This window comes from Puma concolor, chromosome C1 (genome assembly GCF_028749965.1).
Source record: "Puma concolor isolate L17-30 chromosome C1, mPumCon1.1.hap2, whole genome shotgun sequence".
NCBI lineage: Eukaryota > Metazoa > Chordata > Mammalia > Carnivora > Felidae > Puma > Puma concolor.
Window position 1 is genome coordinate 160404341 of NC_141674.1, and position 27014 is coordinate 160431354.

At 40.3% G+C, this 27014-nt stretch overlaps 1 protein-coding gene across 6 annotated transcripts in view; it reads left to right on the forward strand.

The window, feature by feature from the left end:
* Positions 1-27014, forward strand: part of MYO3B (myosin IIIB) — a 482588-nt gene that overhangs the window by 391712 nt on the left and 63862 nt on the right. For 5 of the 6 annotated variants that reach the window (XM_086718868.1, XM_086718870.1, XM_086718869.1 and 2 more), the window contains 2 exons: positions 2232-2292; positions 3219-3318. The exons of the other annotated variant lie outside the window; for it this stretch is intronic. In XM_086718868.1, the coding sequence (XP_086574994.1) occupies positions 2232-2292; positions 3219-3318 (161 nt within the window). The remainder of the gene's footprint in view (positions 1-2231; positions 2293-3218; positions 3319-27014) is intronic. 6 annotated transcript variants of the gene reach the window in all.

The following is a 27014-nucleotide window of genomic DNA, read 5'->3' on the forward strand; positions in this document are numbered from 1 at the left end:
TCTCCACCTCCGCTTTTATAAAACCGTGTAACACATACAAACATTATATTGAGTTGCCTTAGATTCTTCCAAAGGCTTGAATGAAGAGGGGGTCACACAGATGGACTGACCCTCTGCAGAGAGTTGTAAGATGTCTGTCCTTGGCTTTGGATCCTAGAAAGCCATGCAAGTGAGTGGAGTTCTTAAGAGGTTCCATTTCCATGTTGGGGCAGGGAGGGCAGAAATTAGAGTGCCCATAGTAATGTGACAGCTAAACTCTCCTCCTTAGATTATCTCCAAACCTTACCAGGACTCCTAGAGGACTTCAGAGGCCATCTGTCCTTTAGGCCTCCCAGAGCCATGGGCCTTGCCGAGGCTGACAGGAATGCATTCCTTGGGCTGGTGCATAGAAACCAAAGGGCACAGAGGGTGTCCAGTTTCAGAGGAAGACAGAGGTTTGGAGTCAGACCAACAGTGGTCAGTGTCTTAGCTCTGCCAGGTATTCACGTGATCCCTGGCCAAATCCCTTACCCTCTCTGAACTACAGTTTCGTCATCTATATAATAGGGACAGTTAAAGTACTTAGCTCAAATTGTTGTGAGATTCTCATTAGATACATAAAAGCATTTTTAAAAATATGAAATGTTATATAAAAGCTCATTAATTTAATGTTAATGTTAAGGGTATTTTTAACCTGATCTTCATGGCCCATATTTTGGGGGTCCCCTAGTCATTCTTTTATGCATTCTTGTCAAATATTTATTGAGCCCTTACAACATACCAGCCACTAGGGTTAGGTGCTGATAGAGAGTACAGAATAAAGTAGATCTGATCCCTGCCTTCTTAGAACTTACGTTCCATAGTGGGAGTCATACGATAAACAAATGTATACACAAATCAGTGTATCATTATAGTCCCCTCTCCCCGGCTACTGATGTGATATTTTTTAAATGGGGATATTGCTTATTCTCTATTTATAGATGCATTTAGAAGGTAAATCCATGAACTGTTCACAGAAAATCCAGAAAATGAATTTATCAGTTTAAATAAGGAATAAGATTTTTAATAGAGAACCAGAAGAGACCTTAGGAATAGTTTATCTCAATCACTTCATTTTATAGATGAGGAAAACTAGAATACTAAATAGAATACTAAAGAAGTTTCCCCAGTCGTGTGTATGCATCTGAGTGTGTGAGTGCGTGAGGGAGTGAGTGTCTGTGAGAGAGAGAAAGAGAGAGAGAGCGATCCCAGAGATCTTGAGGCAGGAGTTAGAATCCAGATTTCCCTTCCCCTAATTTGTGCTTTCCACTCTGCTGGGGTCCAACTGCAAGGGCCGGCTCATATTTTAACAGTGAGTTATTATCACACTTTTATACAGTGGGTTTCAATTGCTAGAAATTGGGGACACAGCACAATTGATTTTTCCAAACTTTGCTCCATGAGACGTTAATATTTTAATAGATGTTAGTAGTTTATCACTTTTTTAAGTTTATTTATTTACTTTGAGAGAGAGCGCATGCGAACAAGTCAGGGAGGGACAGAGAGAAAGAGGGAAAGAGAGAGAATCCCAAGCAGGCTCCATACTGTCAGCACAGAGCCCAATACGGGGCTCAAACTCACGAGCTATGAGACCCTGACCAGAGCTGAAACCAAGAGTCAGATGCTTAACCGACTGAGCCACCCAGGCGCTCTAGTAGTTTATCACTTTTTGAGTTGTTTGGTCAAATTAGTTTAAGAAACTTTGCAGCCCTCCCCGCGAACCCCTGTGCCTTAGGAGTCCATAAATGAATACCATGACTGTAAAAGATCATTCCTGCAATAAGGAAGCCTCTTGACTATGTACAATTCAGCATTTCCCATATTTACTTGACTACAGACTCTATTTTGAATTATTTCACAATTAATGTGATTAATGTGCTGGCTGGGAAGTCTAACCTTAGCATCAGTTTTGTTGGCTTCTTGGTAGAGTCTGGGAATGCCTAATAGTAAACTAAATTGTATCACACAACTTTAACAAGGGCAAGCTTCTTCAGTCTTAGGACCTCAGGCTGACTGTGGATATAGCAGCAATACCTAATAGGATGCATTTTCTTAAGTTGACGGTGTTCTTTTAACCAAGGACTAGAATGGGAAACGATGGGAACTTAGAATGTGTTCTGATCTATCTTTGGAGGAAAACAGTCATCTGTAAGTTCTTAAAAATTATTTCAGTCCTTTTAAAAATTATTCTTTTTTTTTTTTTTTTTTTTTAGGCATCCACAAGCCCAGTGTTCTCCAGAAGGGTATGATGTCTTCGCAGGACATCCAAATAAGGTAGCCGGATACCTTGACTCTTAAGTGACTGTGTATCTTTTACACTTGTCCCAGTTGGTGGTTGTGAAGCCTGTCTGTGGCTGCGTGGTCAGGTCATCCAAACATGAAACTGTTAGTGATATTTTGAAGTCTTTGAGACAAAAGCCCAGCTTGCTAAAGAACTTTGGTTCAGCAGAGAGACAGGGAGGTACAGTGAAGAGAGAATCAAAAGCCTGGAAATTTGCTGCTGAGAATAAATGCTAGCTGCTCCCTGAGGTGATTTGTCTGTGCACTCCACTCTCTACAGATGTTAGAGCCTCTTTTTGAGTAAGGACCCGAGGTTCTTTGGTAGCACTTTGATATCCTGCTCGAATTCAATATGTGAAATGGAGGCGTCTCTCTGTGACTTGGAGCCCACAGCAGGCTTTGAAGTCTGATCCAATTTTTGCTGCCTACTATTTGATGTTGAAAGGATGAAATGAAGAAAATGTACAGTTTTTGCCAGTAACTCTGCTGAGCATATGTAAGATTAAAAAAACAAAATCCTTTGGATGATGTACTTAGAAATGTTAAGTAGATTAATACCTTCCTATAGGTTTTCTTTTTTCTTTCTTAGGGATAAAAATTAAGTATAGGAGAAAACCAGCACAGAGCTGTTTTTTATATTCTGGACTATAATTAATTGAAGACGGGGCTAGGTTGACTTGTTCAGAGGAAGAAATAAATGAATTAAGCAAAAGGTGCTGAGACTTTGCTACTAATTGCCCCAAGGGGAGGACCTCCACTCAATTCTAATGCAACACGGGGGCGACTCACAACATGACCCCAATATACTTAGCTCCTTCCTCATATCATCAGGGTTCAAGGTCCCTTAGTTAAATGGAAGCTATGTCCTTAAGGCCGCTTCATCAGAAGATTAATGTTTCTCTTACTGGGTCTTTCTGAAGCACTCCGTTTCTGGGACTGATTTGCTGTCTTCTTGGACATGCCATGCTGCCCCAGGTCGCCCAGCACTGAGTCCTTCCAGGGGAGCCCCTGCAAAACCTGGTAAGAAGAACATTTCGAATCGCATGCTGCTTCTACCCTTTGCACACTTGTGTACGTTTTGATGCATCGTTTAGGCGGGACTGTCTATAAGGTAGGACTCGGATAGTAATATGACCTAATGTTAGCAAAAAAGTTCAGGTTTGCACTGCCATAAAGGCTGGATTAAAGGTAGCCATTTACTGCCTTCTCATGCCACTCAAGTTTACTCCTCTGAGGGAAGAAAATGAATATCAAAGGCTATTATTTCCCTTTATCTGTTAAGAACCTCAGACTAGGAAACTGCTTCACAATTTCATTTTGTCAAAGGAAGGATAAACAACTGACCAGCTTTCAGTGGAGCAGATCATTCTGGGTCAAAATCTAGGGCTTGGTAAAGCATATGGGTTAAGAGAGTAGTTCTGCTCTCTTGGCAACACTACCATTCTTTCAGCAGGAATACACACATCTTGCCACTCTCCTTTGGGAAATAGCTATTTATGGCCTCTTTTCTAAATGCTTTGCTTTAGAATATGGGGAAAGTTTGGGGGCTTATGTGTGGCTATAATCAGTACTTCTGGAAGATAAAATAGAGGCACGATGATAAGAAGCATTTATGAACCAGAAGATACTAAGAACAGTGTGGATCATTCCAAAGAAAGAAACCTTTTCAACTTAAAATACTGACATTACACTTAATGTCAACCTCATCTATTTTTCTGAAGTATGCAGTAGATTCTCAGTTCTCTCCAAATTTCTTCTTAGCCTGTTTTCCAATGATAAAGTGGTACAATGTGAAGTGGGAAATGTACAATAAATGTGTTAGGATCTTCAGTCCATATGGAACTTAAGCTCTTGGAAAGAGACAAGAGAAGACGAGTGTACTATAGCAGAACCTTTTAAATGGATATGCAGAAAATGATAAATCTGTCAAAGAGAATACTTTCTCCACAGTATTCAGGGTTCCCACATAGCCAGATAGCATTTAGGAATAAAGCCATAACGAGTTAGGGGTAGGAGTAGTGCAAAAAAAGAGGAAAACTTAGGGAAAAGACAGTGTGGTGGAGCAGAATCCATTATGCAGGAATTTGCTTGGCCTTTTTCTCTATCCAAACAATCTCTACCTTTTAATTGGGTTGTTTAGACCATTTACACTTAACATGATAATTGATATATTTTGGTTTGAGTCTATCATTTTGCTATTTGTTTTCTATTTGTCCCATCTGATCTTTGTTATCTTTTGGCATTCTACTTTAAAATACACATAAAAAGAAAAATTTGAAGTATGATTGAGTAGCCAAAGGCACAGATTCTGGAGTGAGACCTCCCTGGATTCAAATCTCTTTTCTCCCGTGTAGTGTTAATCAAGTTATGAAACAGCTCCTTATCTCAGTACTTACACATGTAAAATGAGGGAAATAGTCATTCACAGCTGAGGGGTTGTACTGAGGATTAAATGACCTAATAGTATAAGTAAAGAGTATAGCGTGGTGTCTGTTTCACGGTAAGGGTACCTTGTTTTCGCTGCTGCTGTGGTAATGATTGCTATTGATATTATATAAATGCAAACCAATCTATAAGTATGAAAAACGGGTAGAGAAATAAAGTTCTTATTGTAAGGCCCTAAATTTTGGTGGGAGTTTAGAGGGAGTAAGAACAGGTTATATTTGGAATTAACTATTAAAGAGATTTGTTGGATTACAGTCATCTTTCCCAGTCTTTAGGAAAGTATCCTCAAAGCCAAACTTATTAATAAGCTACATATCTGACTTGCTATAAATGGCTCATATGCACTTTCCTCTCACAACTGTGTTTTCCTTCCAATCTAGGTGGTTTTCTCTTGGGTCTGCCACCATCACCATTACTTCTTACACTCTTCTAAGTAACATCCTGAGTAGTCTTCCTGCTTCCATTCTTTTCCTCCTTCAACTTCTCTTATCACAGATACTTGAGGAGCTTTTCTAAAGCATACCCTGATCTTGACATTCCCTTTTTCCTTATTCCTCTATGGCTCCTCACTGCTTCAGCATCAACTCTAAACTTCTTGGCGTGATACTCAAGGCTATCTCTGTTATGGGCTTAATCTTCCTTTCCTAAGCGCTATCTTCCACTGATCTCTCTTTCTCAGTGTGTGCTTCAGAATATCCAAACCGTTCTCTGTTCTCCAAGCCTGCCTAGTATATCCTTTCTCACCTCTGTGACTATGCCCATGCTGATCCCTCTGCCCCACTATCCTGCTTCCCTGTTCACATTCAGTCCACTCCATTCTTGAGTCCCCAGTGATTCCCATCTTCTGTGCCCTTTGACTTTTCTTGTAGTACTTATCACATCCTGCCTTACATTATAATTATTTTCATTCATCTACTAAATTTTAAACTCTCTGGGGTTGTATCTTTTCATTTCTGTGTTCTCTCCTCACAGCCTCGCCTACATCCTCTGACTAAATTCTTGAGCATCCAAAGCCCTGATGAAATATCATGGAAGCAAGAATGTAATGAAGCTCTTGAATGAGTCAGAGAAAAGTTTTAAAATGTGTTTTTAATAATCCTAGAACAAAGCAAATGTCTCTTAGTTACCCCGAAATAGGTATAGCATACGGGTAGAACAAGTTAAAATGATCCAAGCTGTTTCATTTTGTTGCTGTTGTTTTGGGTAGGGAGAGAAGGAAAGGTTTAGGCAGGAAAATGCATTACGTAAATCAAATTCCCCTTGACCTTAGAAGGCAGCAAAGATGGATTGAAGAACAAAAGCTTTCCAGTTTTATGTTTTCAAGGTTATCAGCTGCAGAAACAAGAGTATATTCTGTAAGAGACATTTTAGCAAGTTATACCTTTGTATTTAATTTTTTGCCTTGAATTACTCACTATTTCAACCCACGTTTCTTTGAAAGACTGAATGGGAATATGGTGATCTTTTCAGTGTAAGAAAAAAAAACCCACTAACATCCAACAAGTTTGCCTTCTAACCTGCAGTGAGTGCTAATAACTTCACTGTTCTCTATGAAATGGTCTGGTGGGTTGGGGGATGGAGGGAGGCAGGGAATAATCTAAAGTTACTCAGGCCAGCTCTGCTCAGGGCAGGCATGCAAAGAAGTATACAGATGTGGGGCTTGTACAAAGGCTGTCTTCCGCCCCTGTCAGAGAGTCTAGGAAGTGTGCTTAATTGGTCTGTTTGAGCCTGATTCATTCTAAACATGGGAGAGGAAAGCACAGTATACCAGGAAGTGCATAATACAAATCACTTTGCCACACAGGGGCGCCTGGGTGGCGCAGTCGGTTAAACGTCCGACTTCAGCCAGGTCACGATCTCGCAGTCCGTGAGTTCGAGCCCCGCGTCAGACTCTGGGCTGATGGCTCAGAGCCTGGAGCCTGTTTCCGATTCTGTGTCTCCCTCTCTCTCTGCCCCTCCCCCGTTCATGCTCTGTCTCTCTCTGTCCCAAAAATAAATAAACGTTGAAAAAAAAAATTAAAAGAAAAAAACAAATCACTTTGCCACTAATCCAAGGAGTGAAATTATTTAATTAGACTGATAGACATATATACAGACCTCATCTGATTTTACTCTTTAAAAATGTATTCTTTAGACATTTGTCCTTATATTTATTTATTCATTTATTTACTCGACAATTATTAACACTTACTGAGTGCCAAGAACTGTCCTGTGCCAGGACTTCTCACATTGTTTTAAAAGACCAGTTTGAGGCTCCTTATTTTAATTTCCTTTTTTTTGTTGTTAAAAACTTTTTTAATGTTTACTTATTTTTGAGAGAAGGAGAGAGAGAGAGCATGAGCAGGGGAGGGACAGAAAGATAGGGGGTCACAGAATTCAAAGCAGGCTCCAGGCTCTGAGCTGTCAGCACAGAGCCTGATGTGGGGCTCGAACTCACAAACTATGAGATTGTGACCCGAAGCAAAGTCAGACACTTAACCGATTGAGCCACCTAAGCGCCCCGTTGTTTTAATTTCTAATTTGTGCAATCAGATACTTTTATGAATACAGTAAAAATGAATTATAGTTGACTGTTCAACAATGCAGGGGTTAGGGGTGCTGAGCTCTGTGCAGTAAAAAATCCATGTCTAACTTTTGATTCATCAACAATTTTTTAAAAAAAATTTTTAATGTTTATTGATTTTTGAGAGATAGAGACAGAAAATGAGCATGGGAGGGACAGAGAGAGAGGGAGACACAGAATCTGAAGCAGGCTCCAGGCTCTAAGCTGTCACCCAGAGCCCGACGTGGGGCTCGAACCCATGAACCATGAGATCATGACCTGAGCCGAAGTCGGACACTCAACCGAGTGAGCCACCCAGGCACCCCTGATTCATCAAGAATTTACTAATAGCCTACTGTTGACCTGAAGCCTCGCTGATAACATAAGCAGTTGGTTAACACATATCATGTATATGTTATATACTGTATTCTTACAGCAATACGTAAAATTTTCTTAATTTTTTTCAGTATTTCTAAACCATGCAGTTCATCTGAGAGTTTTTTCAAATTGTCGCAAATCTAAAAAAAAAAAATTTTCCAACATATTTATTGGAAGAAAAAAAAACGTGTATAAGTAGACCCACACGGTTCAAACCCATGTTTTTCAAAGGCACCCTACTAGATAAACAGTCACATATTTGGATGTTGTGTCAATATTAAATTTATCTAGACTTTCCTAAATTTCTTACTCTAATTTCTTTCCTAATCTTGTTGGGACAGGTAGCAGGGAATCAGCCTACAGACCCCATACATCACTAGCGCTGTCCTAGGCATGTGTGATACATCAGGGAACAGCAGTAAAAAATTCCTGTCCTCACAGTGCTATGTTTCAGCAGAGGGAAATCACAATAAACAATAAGCATAATACAAAAGTCAGTAGTATAGGATGTTAGAAGGGCCAGCTGTTAATACTGCTAGCGAGATTAGGAGTGGCCAAAGTGCACGAGGAGTGTTTGGGGGGTGGTTGCGCTTTTAAATAGGGTGGTTTGGGTGGGCTTTATTGAGAAAGCTTGAAAGTGGTGAGCTAATTAGCCATGCAGTATTTGGAGGAAGAGCATTCCAGGCAAAGGGAGTACCTATGGCAAAGGCCCGGCATGCAGGGAATAGGTGAGGAGTAGAAAGAAGCCCATGTGGTGGGAGCTGGGAGAGCAAGGAGAATGGTAGGTGGGGAGGAGACAGATGACGTGGGTTAATACTACTATTTTTTGTTTATTTTAACTTTTATTTATTAAGTAACCTCTGTCCCCAACATAGGGCTCAGACTCATAACCCGAGATCAAGAGTCCCATGCTCTATCAACTAAGCCGGCCAGATACCACCATATTTCTTTTCGAAGGTCAGAAAGTCATTACACTTGCTGAGAGTAACTTTAACTACACTGGGGCTTAAAGATGGAGCATGGCACCTTTGGAGGGAGCGGAGGAGCAAGTGGGATTGCACCAGCCTCCTGAAGGGAACACAGTTGGCAGTGCACCGTGCTGGGGAGTGGTAGAGCCCTTGGAGAGTATCTAAGTCTGGTTTAGTGATCTGATTTCACGTCTTTCATGGCCTGTCCACCCCGCACTTCTATCCAGTCTAATGCCATCTTCTTCGTTATTTTTCATTCTTGCTTGCTGCTCATTACTAACTCTTGTTAATTTTGGCATTGGTTCAGCTATCAGAAGGCAAATTTGGGCTCTATTTTATCCTTGGAATTCTTTTTTTTTTTTTTTAAGTTTATTTATTTATTTTGAGAGGGAGAGAGAGAGTGTGTGTGAGTGGGAGAGGGGCAGAAAAAGAGGTAGAGATAGGATCCCAAGCAGGCTCCACACTGTCAGCATGGAGCCCGACGCGAGGCTCAAACCCTTGGAACTCTTAATCCCAGGTTGACCAAACATCTCAGTTTTCCTAGAACTGAAGGGTTTTCCAAGATGTGAATTTTCAGTGCTAACACCAGGATAAACCCAGGTAAACTGGGATGAGTTGGCCACCCTATTACAATAGTAGAAGTTGAATTTGATTTTTTTTTTTTTTTTGAGTAGATTCGCTGTATCAGGCCAGACAAAGCCTTAGATCCATGTGTCAGAATTGCCTCACACTGCCTGCCTATTGGAAGGGGTTACAAGCAGATTGCCAAACAGCAAGCACTATGACTGTAAAGGGCTCAGACATCACCCATTTGACAGAGAGAGTGTGTTCCTACAACAGAGTCTCAAAGGCAACATGATCCCTATTAGGAAAGCACATGGAAACCAAACCCTACATAGAGAAAAGGCTACGGGCCTTGCTGGCCTGCATCTAGCCCAATCATAGAATGCCATGCACGAGACTTTGAGGCCTCTCTTGTGTAGTCCCTAGTGCTCTGAATCCCTGCCATTTTCAACTCCCATTGGGCTGAGACATCTTTTCTTCTTGCCTGGGTGCCACAGAATTCAACGTAAACCCTCATCAGTGAGACTGGTAAAGCCTGTCTCAGGACTTTTCTCGATGGGATAATAAAGGGATTAAAGAGATAAAATTCTTACTGTTGGCGAGGGAAGTAGAAAAAACACCACCTTGTTGGATACAGGTGTGCTGTTTCAAAGGGGCACATGCACCCCAATGTTTATAGCAGTGCTATTGACAATAGCCACAGTATGGAAAGAGCCCAAATGTCCATCAGCGGATAAATGAATGGTATATATATATATATATATATATATATATATATATATATACAATGGAATATTACTCAGCAATCAAAGAGAACAAAATCTTGTCATTTGCAACTACATGGATGGAACTAGAGGGTATTATGCTAAGCAAAATAAGTCAGTCAGAGAAAGACAAATATCATATGACTTCACTCATATGAGGACTTTAAGATACAAAACAGATGAATATAAGGGCAGGGAAGCAAAAATAATATAAAAACAGGGAGGGGGACAAAACATAAGTGACTCTTAGAGAATAAACAGAGAATTGCTGGAGGGGTTGTGGGTGGGGGGATGGGCTAAATGGGTAAGGGGCATTAAGGAATCTACTCCTGAAATCACTGTTGCGCTATATGCTAACTAACTTGGATGTAAATTTAAAAATTAATTAATTTAAAAATAAGTAAATAAAAAATAAATAAATGTAAATTTATGGGGGAAAAAAAAACCCACCTCCTTGTTAAAGGATCTTTTTGGACACGTGGTGCTCAAACTTTAGTGGGTATCGGAATCACTGAGCCTATTCCACAGTTTCCGATCTGGGGGAGAGCAGAGGTGAGGGGGATTTGCATTTTTATCAAGTTCCCGGGTGACTTCACGATGCTGGTCTGGGGACTGGCCTTTGAGAACCATTGCTCTAGATGTCCCCTATCTCTATGATACTACATTGAATCAGAAAAAGTGAACTGCAAATTTAGGGCTTCCTATTCGTTCAGCAAACACTTATCAAGCACCTACTGTACATCAACTGCAGGCCAGGAAGTAAAATAAGACACTTAAGAGACTAATGTATTTCTAATATCTTGGTCTTTGCAGCTGTTATTTTCCAAAGCAGGCTTGGGAATACACTAGTGTCCTTATTTATCTCAAGTGGTCTCATTAAATTCTGGGGAAATTGTCAAGAACAAAGTTACATTTACTTGTAACTTTGCTATAGAGGAGGAGGAGGGAAGTGTTCCAGATTTTGATAAAGTTTCTCAGTTTTTAAAACTGTAAGGAATTATTGCTTTTAACGGCTATCTCTATTTTATTAACTCTGCCAGCCTTTGCCAGCCTCCCTTAAGGCAAAATTGTTCTAAACCCCACCAGATCTGAACACTTGCACATATGTCTAATACGTATGTCATCACCATAAGGCTTGTGTTCTGGTTTTTTGCAAAAGAATTTAGGCAAGGCCAGCATAAGGATTGCACGGTTTGAGGCTTTGGGGCGTGAGGGTGGAGGGTGGAAGGAAAAAGAGGAGGGTAGATTATAGTTTTCCTAATCCCAAATTTCATTTCTAATTCAGCACTATTTATATTAATTATATACCTCACTTCTTTTGCTCAAAAGACTTTTCTCATTTTTACCAGATCTAGGTTTGGGGTTGGTTCGTTTTTGTTTTGTTTTATTTTGTAATTTTGGAGAATGCGAACAGAGTGCCAGGACATCAGTTGGAGTCATGGCAGATTACCCCAATTTGAGGCTTCTGTCCAAAATTGTGATTTTCAGGAGGAATTTTGTAGGTTAACTGCCAAAAGGAGAACATTCATTTTGGTGCCCCATTTCCCCTGAAACTTGGGGGGTCTGGATGATAAGGAAGAAGGGATCCACATAGGTGGACCTATATGGTCCACATAGGTCAGCACTCCATCCACACGTCAGCCAGCTAAGGCGAAAAGATCCTGACTTGCCTGCGCAGTCGAGGATGGAAGGGAGGTGGCCACAGCCCAGGAGGTCTCAGCCACCATTTTCAAGGCTACATACCTCAGGGAAGGCCTGGTGACAGACAGGCTTTTCTCATTCCTGCAACTCATTAAAACATGTTACAAAGTTGCATAGTTTGGGGCCATTATTTCTTCCCAGACTGTTACTGCCAACGTATCTGAGGAAAGTTCAGCAGGAACTTTTCCGGTGCTTTCCTGAGTGTGTTGGGTCAGGATGCACTTTTTGCCGATGCCAAATTAGGTTCTGGCATTGACCCAGGACATCAGGAGTGCAGCTGCCAAACAGCACAAGGCAGGGTGTGTGAGGCAAGTTAGGCTCCTTGGCTTCCAGAATTGGATGTTGATGGCATGACTGTAAAACGTGCTGAGAGGAATTTTATTTTTAAATTCTTTTCTTACTTGATGTATTTGAAACAGCACATACTCTATAGACTATCCTGTTAACCTTGGCTGCCTCGTTTGTTTCATTTTAAAGGATTCTTTTCAACTTTAAAATTAAACATCCAGTTATATAGTGGTAGGAGTGAGGAGTGGAGTGATTTTTCTTCTTTTTACTTTTGTTTATTTTCCAAGATGGGGAGTAATACATTTTTTTAATTGATAGAGTTTCTGGGTTTTTTTAGTAGTTTTGGGTTTTCAGAAAATTGAACAGAAAGTACACAACTCTCATATACTCCCTTACCTCTTCCCCTCCCCAGGTTTCCCCTATTATTAACATCTTGCATCATTGTGGCTCGTTACAATGATGAACCAATGTTGATAGATTATTATTGACTAAAGTCCATACTTTACATTCGGGCTTACTCTGTGTTGTACCGTCTGAGTTTTGACAAATGCGTAATGACATGTAACCACCACTACAGTTCCATACAGAGTAGTTTCACTTGCCTAAAAATCCCTTATGGCTCCACCTATTTATCCCTCCCTCCTTCCCTCCCTCCCACTACACTCATGGCAACCTCTATTTTGGAGGGGGTGTGTGTTGGCTTTTATTGTTTGTTTTTGTTGCTGTTGTTGTTTTACTGTTTACAAGTTGCGTCTTTTCCAGAATGGAAATACAGTTGGAATCATACAGTACAGAGCTCCTTCAAATTGCCTTCTTTCAGTTAGCAATATGCGTTTGAGCTCTCTGATTGATGTCTGCGTAGCTTGAGAGCCCATTTCTTTTTATTGCTGAAAATATTCTATCGTGTGGCTATGCCACAGTTTGTTTATCCATTCACCTATTAAAGGACGTTTTGGGTGCTTCCAAGTTTTGGCAATTATAGAATAAAGCTGCGATAAATACTTTGTTCAGGTTTTTATGTGAATGTAAGTTTTCACTCTTGGGTAAATACCGAAGAGTAGGATTGCTAGATTATATGGTGAGAGTATGTTTAGCTTTGTAAGAAGCTGCCAGACTGTCTTCCCAAATGGCTATACTATTTCGTACTCTCACCAGCAGCGAATGAGAGCTCCTGCTGCTCCACATCTCCACATCCTTGTCAGCATTTGGTGTTATCAGTGTTTTGGATTTTGGCCATTTTAATAGACGTGTCATAATATCTCGTTGTTTTAGTTTACATTTCCCTGATGTCTTATGATGTGAAGCAACATTTCATATGGTTGGTTGCCACCTGTATATCTTTGGTGAAGTATCTCTGCAGATCTGTTACCCAGTTTTAAATTGTGTTGTTTGTTTTCTTATTGTTAAGTTTTAAGAGCTCTCTGTATATTTTGGATACCAGGCCTTTTTCAGATACCTTTTACAGCTATTTCTCTCAGTTTCTGGCTTGTCTTTTCATTTTTTTTAAACAGTATCTTTGGCAGAGCGGTAATTAATTTTTTTAATGCATATATAATCAGGGAGAAAATATTCTTAGGTCAGCCTGACTCCCATCGTAGCTTAGCACCCATTCCCCATCCAAGCAAGTAAGAGCAGCCTGAGAGGAACAAGGTAATCTGTTGTTTAGTTTTTGAACATAAGACACCCTGATACAAGGTGTTCCCTAAATTAAATGTAATCAACTTTAAGTGCTATAGGGAGGCAAGACAGACATAGTCCAAAATTAAATAAGGGAAAAAAAAACTTGATTGTATGTCTGCAGAACCATAAGATTTTCCCCCAGTTTTCACTTTTCTATGTGTTTCCAGTTTCCTTGCTCCTCATACTCCTTTAAGTAACGAGAGTTCCTAAAATGACCAGGAAACCTGGGGTTGTCAGCTTCCAGTAAAAACTATATTTAGCAAAGAAATATTGTTGGCTTAAATTCAGAGAGGGCTGGGAGAGAGTGAAGTGCATCCTTATTACTCATTCATTCAGATATTCAGCAGATGTCTGCTGAGTGTCTACTAAGTGGCAGGCACTGTGTTGGGTGCCTGCAGACAGCCGGATCCAGGCTTGTCCTTGTGAAGTTTACATTCCAAGGGAGAAATGGACAAGTAGCTCCGAAATCAAATCTCCTTTGACTGAGGTGTTAATAAGAGAGAGCAGGGGAGCTGAGCTACAAGGATGCTGGGTCTGGGGTGGAAGGGGGGTGGGGGGGAGGAGAAGGGTCACATAGGCTTAAACCAAAGCTGAGAACCGAAGGAGGGATAGAGAAGGGGCCAGGCAAAGAGGGGAGAAAGGTGTTTCCAGACCTTTGACTGTTCCCTTTCCACACCAGGGAAAGCTCACATGGGAGAGATAGGAGATTTTGGTTGTTCTTGTTTTTATAGTTTTTAAAATGATGAAATGAGGGGCGCCTGGGTGGCTCAGTCGGTTAAGCGTCCGACTTTGGCTCAGGTCATGATCTCGCGGTTCATGAGTTCAAGCCCCGCGTCAGGCTCTGTGCTGATGGCTCAGAGCCTGGAGCCTGTTTCGGATTCTGTGTCTCCCTCTCTCTCTGACCCTCCCCCGTTCATGCTCTGTCTCTCTCTGTCTCAAAAATAAATAAACGTTAAATAAATAAATAAATAAATAAATAAATAAATAAATAAATAAAATGATGAAATGTAACATGATTACAAAAAAAAACATTTAAAACAGAGATGGGCAGTGTAAGGAATTATTATAAAGGAAGCACACACATAACCACAACTGAGATTGCAGAAAGAACTTACCCACACCTCAGAAACATCCTGCACACCCTTTCCTGATTGTGACTCTCTTTTTCATTTTTTTTTAACTTTTTAATGTTTATTCATTTTTTGACAGAGATAGAATGTGAGCGGGGAGGAGCAGAGAGAGAGGGAGACACAGAATCTGAAGCAGGCTCCAGGCTCTGAGCTATCAGCACAGAACCTGACGTGGGGCTCGAACCCATGAACCGTGAGATTATGACCTGAGCCGAAGTCAGACGCTCAACCAACTGAGCCACCCAGGCATCCCTTGACTCTCTTTTTTCTTAGAGTGAACCACCTAAGTATGCATCCTAAATACCACAGTTCCGTTTTGCCTGTTTTTAAACTTTGCATAACAAGAATCACACAGCATGTGTTCTTTGGTGTCTGGCATTTTCTCCTTTTTTTTCTTTAACATTACATTTTTTTAAGATTAACTTGTTTATATTCATTGCTGTAGAGTATCCTACTTTATGAATCTAGTCTTCTGTCACTGAGCATCTGGGTGCCCGTGGATGATGGTCCCACACTCTTGGCAGTATAGCACAGCAGGCTTTGGAGGTCAGACAGACTTAAATGGATATCTCAGCTCAGCCACTCTGATAGCTACTAAAGTTACTTAAGTGACAGTTACTTAACCTCTCTGTGCCTCTTCTCATGTGTAAAATAGGAGTAATAAAAATACCTATCACATAGGGTGTGCATGTAAAGTGCTTAACACAATACCTGGCATAATAGTAAGCATTCAACAAAAGTTTGTTCCTCCATGGGGTTCTGTTTCTTATTCATGGGAGTATTTCATTTTCCTTTGAGTAAGTTCTCTACCAAATTTCTATGGCATGACCTATCTGGATCTAGAATTATAGAAGCCTCTGAGATACTTCTTCTCAGCCCTCTCATTTTATTGATAAACAGTCTCGGTTGGTCAACACAGAGCTAGGTTCTAGGGAGAAATTGAGGAAATAATGCCTTTGGACCACTCTTTTGGCCCAGACTATTCTTGATGGTTCTTTGGACAGCCACTTTAGCTTCTTACATGTATTTTCCTCTTTGCTCTACAAAGGAACAGGGGAAAATAGAAAGCTCAAGGGGTTAGCTCTATGGTAAGCTGTAGACTGATACATTATATAGACTGATACATATCTGTTACATTATACCCCAGACGTTTGATTGTGTATTGGTCAGAGTTTAGGATTTCATGGACTCTATCCTGGTTAGGTTCAGAAGCAAGCAGGCAAAATAAGGGACATAAAGCCATGCCTTGAGGATTAGTGGCATTAGGTAAAGGTGGTTTTTTTAGCTTGAACTGCTGTTAGATTTACATTCAAATCACTTGTTATTTATTTAAAGGAATAGATACATTTCTTCTTAAACTGTTAAGATCGGGGCACCTGGGTGGCTGTTGCTTAAGCATCCAACTCTTGATTTCAGCTCAGATCGTGATCTCACGGTTCATGGGATCTAGCCATGCGTAGGGCTCTGCACTGACAGTGCAGAGTCTGATTGGGATTCTCTTTCTCCTTCTCTCTGCCCTTCCCCACCCCCCTCAAAAGAAATAAGTAAACATTTTTTAAAAACTGCTAAGATTAAATTGGAGTAATGACAGGAGGGAGAAATTAAAGATAAACAATTGATATTAAATGAGTCTACAATTTATTTCCAAGCAAGAACAGTTCCCAATGACTTTCTGTTCCCCTGCTTCAAGTCTGCATTCTATCCTAAACCAGATTTTTCTGCCCACCATCACCCCCAAAGCTTTCTAGTCCCACATTTTGCCTGTCTTTCCAGGATTTTGCTGGTATTTAGCCCTTTTATTAGCCTGCACTTCCCTGGTCTCTGATACACATTCATGAGAGAGAGAGAGTGTGTGTGTGTTTATATGTATGTGTGATGCTCTGGCAGCTTTGAGGGAGCTCCAGCTCACAATTTGTCCTTCAAATATAAGACTTCAGGTTATTGGTTTAATCATGAGAATAATGCCTGGCACAAGGTAAGCACTTAATAAACATTTAGCTGCTGTTGCTGCGTGATTTCTCACTCCTCAAATGAGAATCCCTTCTGAACTTGCCAATTTCCAAGTCAACAACTCCTCCTTTTCTTTCAAATTGTCAAGATTTATGGAGTATACTAAGATTTTTACAAACTGCACTTAGTTTTGTACTCAGTGTCACCGTAAGGCTTAAGAGTTTATCACCTTGAAAACCCTTGCAGCATTTAAGAGGAGTGGGGCTAATCTGTTGGTATTTTCTGTGTCTGGCAATTTGTGTAATGGGAGGAGTTCTGTTTCATTAATCCACCTAAACGGTATAAGGACTATACCCCTCCCCCGACTCCAATCTCCATTTTCTTTCTTCACTATCCAAAGGGGTCTGTTCCACTGCTTAGCAGCAAGCAATTAGAACAGCCAGTCTACTTAGACATTACGCTGGGTTTGTCTGACCTAATATACATGAAGACTCAGTGTTCCCAAAGGGACCCTTCCTTTTTTAAAGGAAGAAATTAATGATATCCCTTTTCATTAAATTGGTGCCAGGTATTTTCTCTAAGCAGGCTATTTAGAAGAACAAATTCAAACAGGTCCAAGAAACAAATGCAAAAGATCTACAAAGCTCTTACAGGATGAGTTTACATACTATCCTAATTTCAAAGGAAAAGTTTTTATACCAGGACACAATGGCCGGGCTCTCCCAGTGGGCACACAGCAACTCTAAATGTCAAACTCTGCATTTGTGCAGAAATCAGATAAGCGCAAAAAGCTCTAGGCCTGTTTCTGTTCTTAACTGGCTTGTCCTCCCAAGGACAGTTCACATGCTAACTCATTACACAGGTCTGAATGTTTGGGGTGTGGGTGGGGGACAGAACATCCAAGGATCCACTCCAGAGCTCCAAGGATCAAATGACAAAGTATCCATTCCGTTTGTTTTTCACTGCTATATTTACCGGTGCTCAGAGTAGTTCAGTTCACAGCATCGCTGGTACTCTGCCTTCTGATTTTCAACTTGTGTTGCTGTCTGGGAACCAGGGCTCTTCTCATCTCTTGTGGGCTGGTCATTCTTTGCTCTAGACCACATCCTCTTAATCAGTCCATTAATGGAACCCCCGCCTCTCATGGCAGTTTCTATTTAACACTGTGGGAAGGTACTGGAAAAAAGTACATCCCATTGTGTCTCCCCTTAGGGAGTTAGAATAGATGCTCCCTTTAAACTACCACTCTGAGCAGATCAACCCATATGAGCATAGGGGACACCCGTAAATAACTGCTGAGTGGTTAGGGGAATGAACACACACTGTATAAAGGCCTCGTTTACATTAACTGTAACCAGTAAATTATAAACATTGACCTTACAGCAATTCTCTTCTCTTCAGTGCTCCTGACAAATGGTCATCTAGGCTGCTTTGATACATTTTTTTCCTAGACCTTTTTTCATTGTGAGACTCTTGGAGAAGCTAATGGAATTCATGCACTCTGACCCTAAAAATATTTTGCATATAATGTCAACAACTCTTTGAACACCTTCATGTTCCCATCAGAGTCTACATTCCAGGTGAAGACTCTCTATACTAGTGAGAGGAATTGGCTGATTTTGAGGACTATCAATTTCTTGGTTAGAAAACCTAGTAGAAGGGTTTGTTTTTTCTTGCTCCCCAATAACTGAACAAAAAAATGGCTACTTCTTTTAGCATATGGTGGTTCTTCAAATATTGGTAGATTGCTATAGCTTTCTCAGTTAGACTTCTCTTTGAGGTTTTTGGCTCTGTAATTCATCAAATGACCCTTAAAAGCTATGTCTGCATTCAGGAAGTTTTGTGCCAGGATCTAAGGTCTCGGGACTAGACTAGAAAACGCACACACACTTGAAAAGGATAGAGCTGTGGCCTCTCAAAAATACTATGGCAGGTTACTACAGAGTTTTCCTTCTTCATTGATAAAAAAAAATTATCCCCTTTTAAAAAACTAAAAACCTCATAATTATTGAAAAGACTAAAACATTGAGCCCTATATTTATTTCTCTATCACCTTAGCTCTTTTTTTTTAATCAAAAGAATACTGCTTAGCTATTGCTCAATTTTTCATACTTAATAGAGAAGGAGGATTCTTACGAGAATTCTGGAATGAAAGTTGGAGCATAAAGATTGAGATAAAATCATTTTACACTTTCCTTTTAACTCCTGCAAGGTGGGGTTAATGTTTTCTGAGCCACTTTTAAATAGATGATTTAGGCATAACATATATTAGTATTATTATTGCTGTCCTTGAAAGCAGTTTTTTTCCTGCTTCTCGTTGATATCAACCTGAACTTAGATGCTACCCCCGGACTTCTTAGGCCACTAATTTTGATAAGAGTAATAATGGTCCCCAAAATCTCATATGTTGTGTTTTGGAGATTTAATATTGTCTTTAGTTTTTCTTTCATGAAAAGCTGCATTGTAACTATGTAGAATTTAGAGAAGAATCATGGGGAAAAAAACCAAAACAATTCACAAAAACCCCAAATAATAGCAACAAGCCTGACTGAATGTCTAGAGATGAGGTATTTGGATTTGGTTTTACGCAGTAAATCGGCCCTCACAGAAAAGTGAGTAGGTTGGGCCAAGTCATGCCTGATTTCCCTACACTTATATTATTCTGTAATGAGAAGAGGCCGAGGGTGAATAATGAACTTCTGTGCATTGACAGATATTTATCATGCTATCTGCCACCAGTAAAATGATTGCAGTCTCTGATGAACTTGGTTGTGACCCCCATTTTAACATTTTACATACTTCCTTCAAGTCTACTCACTAAAACCCCCTAAAAGTGTTTTCCTGCCTATCCTATTACAGTTGACTCTCTTTACCTTGATGTGGAGGCTGGAAGGTATGGGCCTATGGCCTTTCCTCAAATCCTAGAATATATGTGTGTGTGTGTGTGTGTGTGTGTGTGTGTGTGTGTGTGTGTGTGTGTGTAAAACAAGGGATGTATCAGAACAAATTAGGATAAATTGAGTATTGTTTAATTAAGGAGATTATAGCAAAAGGTTTATGGGCAGGAGTGGAGCTGTTACCACACATACATACCTAAAGGGGCAAGGAAAGGGCATAGCATGTGGAATCCAGATGGAAAGGGCCACATGAGGATGGGGCCTTAAGAAGAGAGCTAACTTTCAGCAAAGGACACATTCAACACAAGACAACCCCACAGAGGATGCTGGGGAATAAGAGTATTTTCTCTTTCTTTCTTCACTCTCTTTCTTTCCTCTGATTTCTTGCTAGGGCTCTCTATTGGCCAAACCAATGGAAAGCCGAGTAGCCCATCCAGGTCAGCTTCTGGGGCAGAGAACTTGGTAGAAATGGATGGAGAGTGGATCTGTAGGGAAGGAATGCTACCTCATTTAAAAGGACCCAATAGAATGCAAATTGGTGCAGCCACTCTGGAGAATAGTATGGAGGTTCCTCAAAAAGTTAAAAATAGAACTACTGTACAATCTAGCAATTGCGCTACTAGGTATTTACCCAAAGGATATAAAAATATAGATTCGAATGTTGCTGTTGTAAGCAACATTATCAACAATAGCCAAGGTCTGGAGAGAGCCCAGATGTCCATCGACTGATGAATGGATAAAGAAGATTGGTGTGTGTGTGTGTGTGTGTGTGTGTACATATACATATACACACATATATATACACACAATAGAATATTACTCAACCATCAAAAAAAATTAAATCTTGCCATTTTCAATGACATGATGGAGATAGAGTGTATTATGCTAAGTAAAATAAATCAAAGAAAGACAAATGCCATGTGATTTCACTCATGTGGAATTTAAGAAACAAAACAGATGAACATGTCAGTGAGGTCGCAGGGGTGGGGATTGGGAAGAGAGAGGGAAACAATGAGAGACTCTTAAAGACAGAGAACAAACTGAGGGTTGGTGGAGGGAGGTGGGTGGGGATGGGCTAGATGGGTGAAGGGTATTAAGGAGGGCACTTGTTATGGTAATTCCTGGGTGTTGTATGTAAGTGATAAATCACTGAATTCTACTCCTGAAACCAATATTGCACTGTAAGTTAACTAACTAGAATTTAAATAAAAATTTGGAAAAAAAAGTTTTCTGACAGTGTAGAGCCTGACATGGGTGAAATCATGACCTGAACCAATTCAAGAGTCAGACACTTAACCAATTGAGCCACCCAGGTGCCCCTGGAAGATATTTTTAAAATAGTTCATCAGTTAGGAGTTGTTCTCTGCTTTAATAAACAGACACTGAAATACAGTGACTTCGATAGATAAATGGTTACTTTCTTTATGTCACCAGAAATCCAGGGAGGTAGGCAGTTCCTGGCATTGGTTCAGAAGATCAAAAATGTCAGGCATGGCCAAGACTGCAACTCTCTTGGCTTTTCTTTCATGATCCCAAGATGGCTGCTGGAGATCCAGCCATCACGGCTGCTTTCTTTGCAAAAGAGCAAGAAGGATTTTCCTGGAAGCCCCACCCAGTGACTTCTATTTACATCTAATGGGCCTCCTTTATCTATAGAAGTTGGAAAACATTTGAGTTGATCACATTGTGCCCGTACCATATAAGAGTTCTGTTGGAAAAGAAATAGGGAAGAATGGAAGTTGAATAGACAACTAGTAGTATCTATCCTACATAGAAATTAATCATCTACAGTACATATGCCCAAGGACATTGTTTCATGCTGGTTTCTAAACTTGGGAATCCTCAAGTACTATGAATCAGATATTCCCTCCTGAATGATCAGGTTTAGCCTCAGCTGCTTCATGGAATATCAAGGCTTACAGGCAAGAAAAAGACCACTTACAAGAGATGGTTATAAAATTCCCAGGCACATATTCAAGTGCCTTGTGGAGAAAGTTTGCAAACAAAATGAAGCTATTTCTGGTAAAGTCTAAAAGTAGAAGAAATGGAAAAAACACACTTTGTTAGCATGCTGATGGAAGTATAAAGGAACAATTTTTGTACAAAAATATTTTGCAGTACATATTGAGACCCTTTAAAAAATTGTTCAGATCCTCTATGCCAATAATTCACTCAGAATTTGCCTTTTTAAAACGTCTAGAAAAAGTTAAGAGGGCGCCCGGATGGCTCAATCACTTAAGCATCTCTTTTTTTTTTTTTTCAATATATGAAGTTTATTGTCAAATTGGTTTCCATACAACACCCAGTGCTCATCCCAAAAGGTGCTCTCCTCAATACCCATCACCCACCCTCCCCTCCTTCCCACCGCCCATCAACCCTCAGTTTGTTCTCAGTTTTTAAGAGTCTCTTATGCTTTGGCTTTCTCCCACTCTAACCTCCTTTTTTTTTTTTCTTCCCCTCCCCCATGGGTTTCTGTTAAGTTTCTCAGGATCCACCTAAGAGTGAAAACATATGGTATCTGTCTTTCTCTGTATGGCTTATTTCACTTAGCATAACACTCTCCAGTTTAAGCATCTGACTCTTGATCTCAGCTCCGATCATGATCTCATGGTTTGTGAGTTTGAGCCCCACATTGGGCTCTATGCTGACAGTGCAGAGCCTGCTTGGGATTCTCTCTGTCCCCCTCTCTCTCTGCTGTACCCCCACTCATTCTGTCTCTCTCTCTCTCAAAAATGTTAAGTAAACTTAAAAAAAAAAAGATTTTAAGTAATCTGTACACTCAGCATAGGGCTCAAACTCACAACCCCAAGATCAAGCATCACATGCTCCACCTGCTGAGCCAGCCAGGTGCCCCTAAATACTCCTTTAGAAAGAAATTGACAAAAACTTAAAGGGCAAGTTATAAAAGGAGAAAATGTAAATGACTATGACTATATGCAAAAATATTCAACCTCAAAATTTAATGAGAGAAATTAAAATTTTTGCCTATCAAACAGGCTAGACTAGAAAAAAATTGATGCATGGGCTATCAGGAATACAAGGAAACAAGCATTTATAACATTGTTTGTGTCAGGGCAACAGCCTCTTTGGAGGGCAGTCTGCTAATATATTGCTTGGCCAGCAATACCTGCTCTATAATCTTATCTTTTGACCATAATTGGATAAGAATATTGGAAAATGTGTATACTATTCTGTGACTGGTTGTATTGATGTATAAACACAACTCAATAATGTTAATTATGTCACTAGGAGAATAATGGTAGATGAACAGAGAAACAGGGACACGTTTGACAGAGGACACAATATCTAGCACATAGTCGGTGCTTAGTAAATGTTTACCAAGTGTTTATTCAGGTGAGTAGTCTCTTTTGAGGAAATTCATTTTCTTTCAAAAAGCATCTTGCAGGGGCGCCTGGGTGGCTCAGTCAGTTAAGTGTCTGACTTCGGCTTAGGTCATGATCTCACAGCTCGTGTGTTCGAGCCCGGCGTCGGGCTCTGTGCTGACAGCTCAGAACCTGGAGCCTGTGTCAGATACTGTCTCCCTGTCTCCCTGCCCCTGCTCTGCTCACGCTCTGTCTCTCTGTCTAAAATAATAAATAAAACATTAAAAAAACAAAAACAAAAAACATCTTGGATCTTGCACTTTAGTTGCATGTTATAAATATTTCTGGTCAACAATTGTAGCCGTGGGAATAGAGCTTAGGAGATGGGGCACAGCCATCTGTCTAGAACAGTGGGAGACTAAGAAATGGGATTTCTGGGGTGCCTGGGTAGCTCAGTAGGTTAAGCGTCCGACTTCAGCTCAGGTCATGATCTCACAGTCCGTGAGTTCGAGCCCCACCTCGGACTCTGTGCTGACAGCTCAGAGCCTGGAGCCTGTTTCGGATTCTGTGTCTCCCTCTCTCTCTGACCCTCCCCTGTTCATGCTTTGTCTCTCTCTGTCTCAAAAATAAATAAACGTTAAAAAAATTAAAAAAAAAAAAAAGGATTAGAGTAAATTTTTTAAAAAATGGGATTTCTTTCCTTTTTTGTCATACACACACACACACACACAGAGTCAAATACATTATGAAAATGAATGTGATCTCCAAATAAGACTGAAGAGAGATTAGTAGTGGGCCTGGGAAAAGTCTGCAGGGAGCAAGGTAAACTGACTTAGGTTGCTCTGTAATTTATTTAGCTATATCCAGTGCTTTGGATGAGAGGAAGCTAAACTGGGTCATCTGATTGGTAAGCATAATCATTTTAGGTAAATTAGCATGGTCTGGAGAGATGGTCTCAGGCCTGACTGAAAAGAGGCTATATAGCTTGCTTTAAAGTCTTTTCTCCTCCTCTGCTCAAACATTTTTCCCACAACACACCTGAAAAATCCCCAAACCTTTGTTGCAAAAGAATTTGGCTACAGTAATCAGTGAAGACAACTTGAAATATTGGTTTTCATATCAGCACATTAAAATATGCTTGGATTTTAATGATGAAAATATGTTGAGTTAGAAACTTCTGCAAGTTTCATTATTTATTTTCTTAGTAATTCCCAACAGAATGTGTTCAAATCACTTAGTAAGAAAGTATCTAAAATGGGATGTTAAGAGACTTATTCTTAACTGTTTCTCTTACAAAGGGAAGGATGAAGTAAAGTTGCTCAGTTAGAAGGACTCTGGATAGAAAATGCAGTTTAGGCACATAACATAGTGACTAAGAAAAAAAAAATGAGTTTTAAAATGTGGCTCTGGCATTATTATTTTGTTGATGGTAACACCTGAGAATTTTTACCATGTGAATTGTATAAGCAATAATGTTAAAATAAAGCTGACATTTTAGTCTCATTTTAAATATACATTACAGCTAGAATTTTACCACTTGACTAAGTTCTGCTTACCCCAGTAAGTAAATATTATTATCCATCTTACAAAGGGAGTTATGAGTGGCCAGTAAGAAAAATTCTATTTCTTCGACACGTTTTACTAATTTGTTAGTTATCTGCACCAAACTTACTTAAATATTGAAATTGATAGAGTTATTAGATCATGCTAGTGAAGGAAAACTCAATCATAAAAAATTATGCACCAAGTGTGAATGGGTTTGCCTTTCTTTTTTTTAATGTTTATTTATTTTTGAGACAGAGTGTGAGCAGGGGAGGGGCAGAGAGAAAGGGAAACACAGAGTCCAAAGCAGGTTCCAGGCTCCGAGCTGTCAGCACAGAGCCCCCAATGCAGGGCTCGAACTCATGAACCGTGAGATCATGATCTAAGCCAAAGTCAGATTCTCAACCAACTGAGCCACCCAGGCGCCCTGGGTTTGGCATTTTGAAAAGGGTCTCACTCTCAGTAAATAAATCTGCTCTGTATAATTCTGAAGTTCAAATGTTTCTGATTAGTGGCCTGCTGTCTTATTGGTACCTCCTGGAAGGCAATAAGATTAGTAGCGTGCATGAGTTCCTCATATCTCGGCATGATTGAGTCCAGGTTTGAGAGTTGAGCAGTAACCCTGATGAAGAACCACAGCATTCTGTACACGAGTCACAGACTCAGATCCTTAGAACTTTAACTTGGGTGTTTGTCAGCCATCTAACCTTTAATATTGACATCGTTTTAAATGAAACATTTAACCCATGGCATGTGGGAAACAGGTTGTACAATTTTTCTAAGCAACCTTCAGTGAAGCCAACAACTTGAACTGTATTTCTTGCATTTATTGTCATGAAGAGGACGTCTTCTGGTCTTTCCAGAGTCTGTTTCCTAAGAGCAAAAATAACATGATGCAATAGAAGGAGAGGGAATGATTTTATTTATAAGCTTGATGTTTAGTTCTAAATCTGATTTTCATACTCTAATACCGTTTGTAATAATAAAGTGGGGTGAACCAATCAGTGGAGGCCAGCAGCACAGGCAATGGAAGAATTCATCCAAGGCAGAATAAAGGAGCTAGACATTTATCTGAACACACTGCAACGGAGCAGTGGACAGGACAGCAAAGGAGACACTGTCCAGGAGGCCATGGTGGGGGACTGTAGTTAAGGGGAGAAGTGAGGAGGTATGGGAATGTATGGAATTTTCCTTTTTGGGTGCCTGTGCCTGGTTGTAAGTAGCCCATTGGTCATCTGGGGCCTGTGGGTATTGCGAGGTGGGTCCCCTAAGGATTCTGTCTGCATTCAGTCCAGGGGTCACTGTGGGGCACTTTTACCTTGCTCAGGTTTCCACTGCTCAAGCCTGTTATCTAAAAGCAGTGTCTACAGTAATTATAATAATATATTCTACTGAAAGTGTCATTCTGATACCAACATTATAACTAGATGAGTGTTCATGAAGTCAATAAGAATTTCAGGAAGATCTTTGGGAATTTAAGTGTCTCAACTGAAAATGTAAACTTTCTCTCCTACCAGTGGACCTTAGGTGATTCTAGTGAAGAATGTGACCTAGAGAAAAGGACTTATAGAAATGTTTGAGCTGTCTTTGGACCTGAAAGTGCGATGTTCCTTTGTGTACATAAAAAGTCAAATAGTGAAATGTTTATGACCGTCAACAGGGCACGGCTCCACCTGGAGCAGCAGAGAACAAATCACTGAGCTTCGCTCCTGATCAGCACAGGCTGCTTTGTTTGGGGCCTCTGGCTGAGGTTGCAAGGGAATAATCTGCTAAATGGCTCTGTTCTTAATGCTGAAAGGCCTTCAGGCAGAAAGTTCAGTGGAAAAAAATAACAGCCTGAGTCACAAATGGAATGTCACTGTAGAAAACCACCTTTTTCTCACAGAGAACAGAAACAACCAGCGTTTGGAACCAGGGTCTCACGTAGTCTTCACACAGCCAAGATGTAAAAACCTTGAGATGTAGGAGTGGGATGAAGAATGACATACATTTTTATGTGCTTTCAAATTAAAATTTGATATTCCATTTAGCAGCATTTTAAAGAAGTAATAGCATTAACATTTCCTGGCAACAAATACATTTTACAGCAGATCTTCAAGTGACGTGCTGTGGTGCTCTGCTGGGCAATGGATAAATTTTGGTTGTACCAAGATACTGAAGCATTCGGGCAGAACTGGGCAGTCGGAGCATCTCTGTCTGCCTGGTTGTGCCATACAAACGGTGTAATTTTCTGTGTGTGTTATGCCATGGCAAAGGCTAAAAAACCTGCTTTACAAGTAGGCTTTGCAAAATCCTTTAATTCTAAAAGAAGGAGCATGTTAAATTATTTTAGGAGTAAATACACAGAGGCAGAAGGAGTGTAGTGTAGCGTCCCCAAATAGAACGCACTATGTGCGCGGTGATAACAGAGTGTGAAGGAAGGCCAGTGGAGGAAAGCCAAGGACTTCCCGTTGGGCTTTTTTGCTTCCTTTGCTTGACCATGCTGACTTTCTAACAATAAATACTCAGTAATGTTCTAGCAAATGTTCGGGAGTGAAGGCATAT